Genomic DNA, 10,741 nt, shown 5'->3' on the forward strand with positions numbered 1-10,741 from the left:
AGTATTGCTATTTTTTTGCCTATTTTAGGATTTCGAAGAAAAGGAATATCAAATGGAGTCCAAACGGAATGAAACCTTCAGGAACGTGATTTTTGGAACGAACAAGATCCAGGAGACTTGGACCATATGTCAAGCAACCAACAGGGAGGCCACGAGGTAGGGGGGTGCGCCTACCCCCAGGCTCGCCCTACACCCTCGTGGGCCCCCTGTTGCTCCACCGACGTACTTCTTCCTCCTATATATACCTACGTAGCCCCAAACGATGAGATACGGAGCCAAAACCCTAAATCCACTGCCGTAACTTTCTGTATCTACGAGATCCCATCTTGGGGCCTGTTCCGGAGGGGGCATCGATTACGGAGGGCTTCTACATCAACACCATAGCCTCTCCGATGAAGTATGAGTAGTTTACCTCAGACCTTCGGGTCCATAGTTATTAGCTAGATGGCTTCTTCTCTCTTTTTTGGATGTCAATACAAAGTTCTCCCCTCTCTTGTGGAGATCTATTCGATGTAATCTTCTTTCGCGGTGTGTTTGTTGAGACCGATGAATTGTGGGTTTATGATCAAGTTTATCTATGAACAATATTTGAATCTTCTCTGAATTCTTTTATGTATGATTGGTTATCTTTGCAAGTCTCTTCGAATTATCAGTTTGATTTGGCCTACTAGATTGATCTTTCTTGCAATGGGAGAAGTGCTTAGCTTTGGGTTCAATCTTGCGGTGTCCTTTCCCAGTGACAGTAGGGGCAGCAAGGCACGTATTGTATTGTTGCCATCGAGGATAACAAGATGGGGTTTTCATCATATTGCATGAGTTTATCCCTCTACATCATGTCATCTTGCTTAAAGCGTTACTCTGTTCTCTTGAACTTAATACTCTAGATGCATGCTGGATAGCGGTCGATGTGTGGAGTAATAGTAGTAGATGCAGGCAGGAGTCGGTCTACTTGTCTCTGACGTGATGCCTATATACATATGATCATACCTAGATATTCTCATAACTATGCTCAATTCTGTCAATTGCTCAATAGTAATTTGTTCACCCACCGTAAAATACTTATGCTCTTGAGAGAAGCCACTAGTGAATCCTAAGGCCCCCGGGTCTATCTTCATCATATTAATCTTCCTATACTTCGTTATTTACTTTGCTTTTATTTTACTTTGCATCTTTATCATAAAAATACCAAAAATCTCATCTTATCATATCTATCAGATCTCACTCTTGTAAGTGACCGTGTAGGGATTGACAACCCCTTATCGCGTTCGTTGCGAGGATTTATTTGTTTTGTGTAGGTGCGAGGGACTGGCGCGTAGCCTCCTACTGGATTGATACCTTGGTTCTCAAAAACTGAGGGAAATACTTACGCTACTTTGCTGCATCACCCTTCCTCTTCGGGGAAAACCAATGCAGTGCTCGAGAGGTAGCAAATACCTAGTTCAATCTCGTTACCGGCAAGTCTCTTTACTCGTTCCGTAATGCATCATCCCGCAACTAACTCATTAGTCACATTGCTTGCAAGGCTTATATTGATGTGCATTACCGAGAGGGCACAGAGATACCTCTCCGATACTCGGAGTGACAAATCCTAATCTCGATCTATGCCAACTCAACAAACACCATCGAAGACACATGTAGAGAACCTTTATAAGCACCCAGTTACGTTATGACATTTGGTAGCACACAAAGTGTTCCTACGGTATTCGGGAGTTGCATGATCTCATAGTCATAGGAACATGTATACGTTTTGGAGAAAGCAATAGCAACAAATTAAACGATCATCATGCTAAGCTAATGGATGGGTCATGTCAATCACATCATTCTCTAATGATGTGATCCCGTTAATCAAATGACAACTCATGTCTATGGTTAGGAGACATAACCATTATTGATTCAACAAGCTTGTCAAGTAGAGGCATACTAGCAACATTTCGTTTGTCTATGTATTCACACATGTACTAAGTTTCTGGTTAATACAACTTTATTATTCCCTCTAGGGCATATTTCCTTCAGTCTCCCACTTGCACTAGAGTCAATAATCTAGTTCACATCGCCATGTGATTTAACACCAATAGTTCACATCTTTATGTGATTAGTTCACATCTCCATGTGACTAACACCCAAAGGGTTTACTAGAGTCAATAATCTAGTTCACATCGCTATGTGATTAACACCCAAAGAGTGATCATGTTTTGGTTGTGAGAGAATTTAGTCAACGGGTCCGCCACATTCAGAGCCGTATGTATTTTGCAAAAAAAATTATGTCTACAATGATTTGCACGGAGCTACTCTAGCTAATTGCTCCCACTTTGTAACATCCCAAATTTCAATTTCGAATGTTATACACATGTCATTCATGCATATCATATTTTACTGCATTTCATTTCGCGCTTCCTCGAAATTCTAAGCAACTCAAGGACCCACGGAGAGAGTTGGGAATTTCGTTATTTTCATAGTTGAGTTTTCTCAAATTTTGAAAATAGGATCATTTGGTTTTAATTATTTGTCCTCTTCAAAAATATTTCTAATTAAAATATATGATACGAGATAATATAACTTCTCCAAAATAAATAAAATATTAGACGGAAATTATTAAAATCAAATAAGTAATTTTATTTGGATTTTTGTGGCTATTTTATTTGAATTAAAAAATTGCATTTTTCAAAATTGCATTTTAGGGCCAAGAAAATGTTCACTTTGTTCTAAATATTCTATTTAGACGGTGAAAATTCGTTTTGGTACTTTTAGTTTCTTATTTTATTTTCTAGGATTTTTCCGGCGAAATTTGTTTTTTTAAGTTTCCTACCATACTGGGTCGAAGCCCAGCCGAGCAGGCCGGCCTGCCTAGCGCCGCCGCCTCTCCTCCCGTGCGTGAGACGGACTCGCCGGAGTCCGCCTGCGCCACGCCGCCGCGCCGCCCCTTCCCCAAGTTGCCCTCGCCCCGACCCCCCTATAAGTACCCCCCCGCCGCCACCTCAGCCTGGCAATGGGGAATACCCATGCGGGTATTGCCCCCCCATACCCGTGCCCATGACACCAACTTCATGGCCGTCCCCATCCCCATCCCCGTGCGCGGGGAGAGAAACTTTCCCATCCCCATCCCCATCGGGCTTTTCATCCCCACGGGGAAACCCACAACGTAAAGTGACATGCATTTCACAAAAATTATAGCATGATTCTGCCCGAAAAAAAGGCAACATTTCAGTAGAAACAGCTGCATTTCAGTAAAACAGGCAGCATTTCAGTAGAAACAACTGCATTTCAGTATAATTGCACAACAATTCAACATAACAATAGTATTCATCTAAAACAACAACATTTCATCTAAAACAACAACATTTCAGCACCTTAACGAGTCTCAAATGTCAAGTTTCAGCCACATAATAAAGTCTCAAACCTCAAGGTCTCAAGGTTCAGCCACATGATAAGTCTTAAAACTCGAGGTACATAGTAGTTCATAAACTTAGGAGAAGAACATTACAATTCAAAGTTCACACATGAATTTAAACAAATGTCTTTGCAATCAAAAGAAGTGCAACAAGCCAAATGGTTTAACACTTTAACATGGGCACATGGCAGCTTCATCTTGATTCTTCATGAATACTCAAGCATAACTTTCCAGATCAGGTGGGGGCAGCACCTACATGACAAGAGAGCACACAGAATTAAAAACTTAGAAATTGCGCACTAGCCAATTGTAGCAATGAGGAGTTACTTCACCTCTTGACTGTCTTGGAGACAAGTCCAGAAGCTTGTTGCACTACCATTGTTGCCATCTACAAGAAAACATTTAGTATGCATGTATGAGTGAACATATAAAGAAAGAAGGCAAGACGAATGTAGGAGAACCATGATTGTAATAAGAACCAAAGTGTTAAGAACACACACCTTTATATTTGTTTCTTATCCAATCTTGTGAGCACATTAGAGCTTCTAACGTCTCTGGAGTAAGACTACAACGATGGTCGCTTATAACTCTATCACTTGTGCTGAATGCTGATTCTGAAGCAACAGTGGTCTTGATCTTGATCTTTCTCAAAACACAAATGCCTAAGTGGTAATGAAGATGTTTGGTCCCATTCTTTGGTGCTCCTCCAAGCTCCTTATTGCAATAAACACACTTAGCCTTCCATTTTCCTGCAACCTTCACTCTCTTGAATTCAGCCCACACAACCGAAGTGAGTTTTCTTTTGGATGCAACTTCCACATTTTCCTCCTCTTCAGCATCATCTTCCTCTTCATCCCCTCCAGCACCATCTTCCTCTTCATCTGGAATAAAAATAGGATCTGCAAACCCATGGTAATCAGCGGACTCGTCGAAGTCATCCTCCTCCTCCTCCATTGCATCCATTTGAGGTACACTTCCTGTCCCTGAATATGCAACTACATCTTGGCCACCGCTATCTGTTGGTGGTGTGGACATGCTACCATTGGACATGATACAATTAACCAGATTATGAATTAGAAACTAATACGTCCGCCTATATTCCTAGAGAAAAACCTAGGTAATGAACTAGTGCAAGCTTAGTAGTGATTCTCACCCAATATTTGTGTTCCGGCCGGCGACGGATGGTGATGAGGATGGACTTGCAAGATGCTTGCCGGTGATGGACGATGACGGACTCGGTGGAGGCTTGCCGCTGCCGGTGAGGGACGGGGACATGCTGGATGGAGGCTTCGGTTTGGGGGGGCGTCCTCCTCCTCTCCCACTCCCCGCCCCACGACCAGCCCGTCCTCCACCCCGCACAGGTCCGGCCGTGGGAGGAGACGGGCAAATGGAGGCTCATGTGGGCACCGTTGTATGCTGCTGGGGAGGACCGAGGAGAAGATGGAGGGGTGGGCCGGGTCCAGGTTGCAGAAGCGAGGAGCCGACCGGCGGTTGTGGTGGAGCAGGGCGGCGCCGGAGATTGCGGTGGTGATTTCTGGATCGGGGCTCGGGGTTGGGGTCAGGAGCAGAGAGGCGGCTGCGGGCTAGGTTAGGGAGTGGAGGAGGCAAAGAACTGAGGGAGAGGTGTGGGCGTGTGGCTAGGTTTAGGTTAGAAATTATTGGGCTTTTGGGCCAGTTGGGCTGTCCAGCCACTCCAATGGGCGGTAGTGTTAATAGGTTACGGCTAAGCCGGGTATCGGGTATGGGTAATGTCATGCCGTCCCCATCCCCATTTACCCACTGGGTAACGTATTTCACCCAAATGCTTCCCCGTGGATATTAATATTGGTATATCCCTGTCCCCTGATAGATTAATTACCCGCGGAGACATGGGGAACGGTTAACCATTGCCAGGTTGACCGCCGCCCCTCTCCGCCACCCACTACCCCACCACCCCACGCCACCGCCTGCGCGCCCCGCCGCCGCAAGTCGCCGCCTCCTCGCAGTTCACCGTCGCAAGCCACCGCCGCCTCCCGTTCCGCGCCGCTGTCGTCCGCCGTCGCCCCTCGCCGCCGCCGGAGCCCCTCGACGCCGCTCGTGAGCCCCTCGTTGCTCCTCCAGCGTACTTCTTCCTCCTATATATACACACGTACCCCCAAACGATCAAAACAGGAGCCAAAAACCTAATTCCACCGTTGCAACTTTCTGTATCCACGAGATCCCATCTTGGGGCCTGATTCGGAGCTGCCGGAGCCTGGCCGGAGGTAGCCGACGCCGCCACCGCCGTTTGTTTTTTTCTTCTTTTCGGTTAACCGTTTGGTTTTTTAGAAACCCTAGATTCGTTTTTTATCGGTTTTGTTCGATTTTTCCTCGGTTTAGTTAAATAGCGGACGTTCGTCCGTACGTTCGTTTAACGAACATTGTTCGTCAGTTAGCCGTAGACAACGGACGTTCATTCGTTAGCCTGTTCGTCTCGTTTTATTTTCCAGGGTTTTTCCACGATTATTTTCGATCGTTATTTCTGACCTAATCTTCGTTTTAGTTTATCTTTTCGCTCATTTACCCAAATCGGGTGAAACAAGCACCTAGATCTTCGTCTCGAAGCCCTATTTTTGTTTAACCCACTTGAACAAGATTTTGATACTGTAAAATTTTACTTCAGTCTAGATTAGTAATCGGATCTTGTTTCTTTCATAGTTTGAGTTTCGTTTCTCCGTTTGATTTGATTCTTTTTGCAAATAGGAGTTCTTCAGTTGAACTTTCTGTTTAGATCTTATTATTCGAAGTTTTCCCCTTGCATCTTTGCTTGATTGTTTATGTATGCTATTGTTTGTTTGCGATAGAATTCCCGGAGTGCGAAGCGTGCTACTACGAGTCTTTAGGATTTGCAGATCGTCAGCAAGGCAAATAACACTTTGATCATACCCCTTTATTACCTAGTTTTTATGCATTAGTTTCAACCCTCACACATTGCATGAGTAGGATCTCTTGACATGTGGGTTTTGGGAAGTAGATGATGAGGTAAAACCTATTACCTGTTTATTATAAAACCCTTGGGAATTATTGCTATGTTATGCTTATATTGCCATGCTATGCTCGTAGACATGGTTTGGGTTTGAGAGTATCCATGACAGATGTGAGTTTGTAAATTAATGGTTCAACTTAAGGTGGCAACTTTAATACACATCTGGGTGGATTGCTTGAGGGCACCTGGGTTATACCAGTGTTGTCCTAGGAGATCCCGGGGTTATACCATGCGATCCTCCTATGGTCTGCCACCCAGGATCAAAGGGATCATAAGATTATTCATGCTTGAAACTTCCGTGTGCAGCCACAAGCTATTATGGGCACTAGCATAGTGGAGTAAGTTGCATGACCTCTTCCAGTGGTAGACTAGGAGATGTAGGGGATGTAGTTTGGTACGGTCTACCCGGGGTTAGAGTTAATGCTTCTGAAAGACTGTGTCTCAGTCATCCGTTTCTCAAACACCTTGTAGTGCGAGAAATCCAATGGAGAAGATCGAGTCTTGTGGGGAAAAGTGCGCAAACCTCTAAGAGTGTACAAAGTAATCATGGTTAGCCGTGTCCCCGATTATGGACATCTTGAGTATCTGGTTCTTGAATTATCCTATGGATCTCACCACTTTAAATTAATTTGTTGGGTTGATAATTACTTTTAATGGGGATTGAAATGGGGGTACCATTCTCAATGTTGTTTCAGCTACCATGATAGTTAAATAAAAATCTATTACTTTGTTGTAGGAAAAAATTGGCTTTCAGCACAAACTTTGTAACCATAGAGCCTCCACCAGCCATATATGCATGTAGTGATAGCATTTATCTATTCTTTGCTGTACTGTGTTACTATGCCAGCATATTCCATGTGCTGACCCATTTTCGGGCTGGAACATATCATGTTGCAGACTTTTCAGACGATGAGTAAGGTGCCATAGGTCGGTTGTCATGCACTCAGCTATGCCGTTGGAGTTGATGGACTCACTTTATCTTCCAAGTCTTCTGCTATTATCTTATTTAGATGGCCTTAAGCCATAATTATTGTAATAAGTTCTCTTTTGAGACATTCGATGGAATAAGTGTGTGATTGCTACTCTGTTATAAATCCTTCGAGTACTGTGTGTGTGTCAGCATTACCGATCCAGGGTTGACATTGAAACACAGAGACTTGACCTTCTGAGGTCGGGTCGCTACAAGATGGTATCAGAGCACACGCTGAATGTAGGACACGACCACTAAGATGAGCCATAGATCACTCTTCTCTACTCATTTCTGACTCCTCTCCATTTTATACTCTTTAGGATGGCGGACTCAAGGAACAAGTTTACACAGCCAGATGAAGACACCCCTTTTGGACGACACTTGGAGGAAGTCACTAGGTACCTGAACATCGGAATACCAAGCTTCACTTGGACCTACACCGCCACTCTACCAATAGAGGAACATTGGATGATTCAAGTTCAAGTTCCAGGAAGGACATTCACGCCAGTCACTGAGCCCATAGAATTTTTCTTTGATGCACCGACCTGGAGTCTAGGAAAGAGCTTGGCAGCCCACATCGCCATGGGATGCATCGGCAAAGTTTATCACAAGGAGCTTAAGGACACTATCTACCAGATATGTGGGTGTCAAGATGAGCAATGGGAGATTATCAGCACCAGGAAGGACAGGTCCATTGCAGCATTCATCCAGGAGTTAAACCATCACATACGTCGCTAGGAGAACCAGATGTGCACAAGCATGATATATTTAAAGAAGGCGATGACCAGGACCATAGAGCTAGAAGAGGAACTCAAGTCTACATGCGATGGATATGAGGAGGAAATGACGATACTTGTGGAGAAGAATGACGACCTGACGAGGAAGCTAGGAGTTTTCATGGGAGACCCCGCGCCAGGAGGAGAATACGACGAACCCAAGGAGATTCGTTTTGAAGACTACATCATCATCAATGACGCCGACTCCGCCCCTGATGGTAGTGATGATGACTATGAAGACGAAGCTGGAGCGGATATCATGGAGTCTTCCACCGATCAAAATTTCTAGTAGACCACCATATGATCAGTAGTGTTCCCCCATGTATATAAATAGTCCGAGCACTGTAACGATAGTTAGATAGATTGTATGCCCTTGCTTGATTGATTGAGTGATATGATATGATTGTGTCTGTCTCATGTGCATATGGGTAGTGCTTTCTCCTTGGACCTCATTCTATTCTAATCTCTTCCCTCTAAACCCATCAGATGCCTCTGAGACGTGACCCTGGATTTGTCTTCCCACCAGAGCTCACTCAGTTGATCCAGCAACAGAATGCCTTGATGCAGTTGTTAGTTCAGAACCAAGGCAACAACAACAATAACAACAACCCACCGCCACCACCTCCAGTTGACAAATTAGCCCGTTTTCTGAGGTTACAGCTGTCGGTGTTTTCCAGTAGCACTGAGCCCATAGTTGCGGATGACTGGCTACGCAGGAATGGAAGGGATTTAACCACTGCTGGTTGCACAGATGCTGAGAAGGTGCGTTTTCCCGCACACCAATTGGATGGACCCGCAGCTGCATGGTGGGAGAATTACACAACCACTTTTCCTATAGCAAATGTCACTTGGGAGCAGTTTTAGCAAAGCTTTCCGCACAGCCCATGTCTCAACTGGAGCTATGAGCATGAAGAAGCGTGAGTTTCGCAACCTACGCCAGGGGAATCGTAATGTAGCTCAGTACGTGGATGAGTTTAGTAAGTTATCTTGCTATGCCCCAGATGATGTGGCCACGGATGTCGCGAAGCAGGAGAAGTTTATGGAAGGGCTGAATGATGAGATGAGCATGTAGTTAATGGTAGCCACATTCAACAACTACCAGGAGTTGGTAGATAAGGCTCTTATGATCGAAGGGAAGCAACAACAGATTGAGAGCGGCAAGAGGAAGTATGGACAAGGGAAGTACAATACAGGAGCATCGCAGAAGCCTCGTTTTAAGGATACACCCATAATCATGGAGGCCACAATCACAATGGAGGAAGTTCTCATAACCACAATGGCCCTGATACGTCTCCAACGTATCTATAATTTTTGATTGCTCCATGCTATATTATCTACTATTTTAGACATTATTGGGCCTTATTTTCCACTTTTATATTATTTTTGGGACTAACCTATTAACCGGAGGCCCAGCCCATAATTGCTGTTTTTTGCCTGTTTTAGGGTTTCGAAGAAAAGGAATATCAAACGGAGTCCAAACGAAATGAAACCTTCGGAAACGTGATTTTCTCATTAGATAAGATCCAGGAGACTTGGACCCTCCGTCAAGAAAGCCACGAGGTGGTCACGAGGGTTGGGGGCGCCCCCCCCCTAGGGCGCGCCCCCTGCCTCGTGGGCCCCTCGAAGCTCCACCGACGTACTTCTTCCTCCTATATATATCCACGTACCCCCAAATGATCGGGGACGGAGCCAAAAACCTAATTCCACCACCGCAACTTTCTGTATCCACGAGATCCCATCTTGGGGCCTGTTCCAGAGCTCCTCCGGAGGGGGCATCGATCACGGAGGGCTTCTACATCATCATCCAAGCCCCTCCGATGAACTGTGAGTAGTTTACTTCAGACCTACGGGTCCATAGCTAGTAGCTAGATGGCTTCTTCTCTCTTTTTGGATCTCAATACAATGTTCTCCCCCTCTCTCGTGGAGATCTATTCGATGTAATCTTCTTTTTGCGGTGTGTTTGTTGAGACCGATGAATTATGGTTTTATGATCAAGTCTATCTATGAATAATATTTGAATCTTCTCTGAATTCTTTTATGTATGATTGGTTATCTTTGCAAGTCTCTTCGAATTATCAGTTTGGTTTGGCATACTAGATTGGTTGTTCTTGCCATGGGAGAAGTGCTCAGATTTGGGTTCAATCTTGCGGTGTCCTTTCCCAGTGACAGAAGGGGCAGCGAGGCACGTATTGTATTGTTGCCATCGAGGATAACAAGATGGGGTTTTATCATATTGCATGAAACTATCCCTCTACATCATGTCATCTTGCTTAAGGCTTTACTCTATTTTTAACTTAATACTCTAGATGCATGCTGGATAGTGGTCGATGAGTGGAGTAATAGTAGTAGATGCAGAATCGTTTCGGTCTACTTGTCTCGGACGTGATGCCTATATACATGATCATACCTAGATATTCTCATAACTATGCTCAATTCTGTCAATTGCTCAACAGTAATTTGTTCACCCACCGTAGAATACTTATGCTCTTGAGAGAAGCCACTAGTGAAACCTATGGCCCCCGGGTCTCTTTCTCATCATATCAATCTCCATCACTTTACTATTGCTTTGCTTTTACTTTGTTTTTACTTTATTTATTTTGCAT

The 10,741-nt window shown here is 44.4% G+C and overlaps 1 protein-coding gene across 1 annotated transcript; it reads right to left on the reverse strand.

Annotated features, from left to right (window-relative positions):
* Positions 1–3,381: 3,381 nt before the first annotated feature.
* LOC125516926 lies at positions 3,382–5,012 on the reverse strand. Its single transcript, XM_048682214.1, has 4 exons — positions 4,542–5,012; positions 3,889–4,424; positions 3,721–3,776; positions 3,382–3,640 (listed from the first exon to the last, which is right to left on the reverse strand). The coding sequence occupies exons 1-4, from the start codon at positions 4,661–4,663 to the stop codon at positions 3,605–3,607; spliced, it is 750 nt and encodes a 249-aa protein (XP_048538171.1). The 5' UTR covers positions 4,664–5,012; the 3' UTR covers positions 3,382–3,604.
* Between the last annotated feature and the right edge of the window lie 5,729 nt (positions 5,013–10,741).

The sequence above is a fragment of the Triticum urartu genome, chromosome 1 (assembly GCF_003073215.2).
Source record: "Triticum urartu cultivar G1812 chromosome 1, Tu2.1, whole genome shotgun sequence".
Taxonomy (NCBI): domain Eukaryota; kingdom Viridiplantae; phylum Streptophyta; class Magnoliopsida; order Poales; family Poaceae; genus Triticum; species Triticum urartu.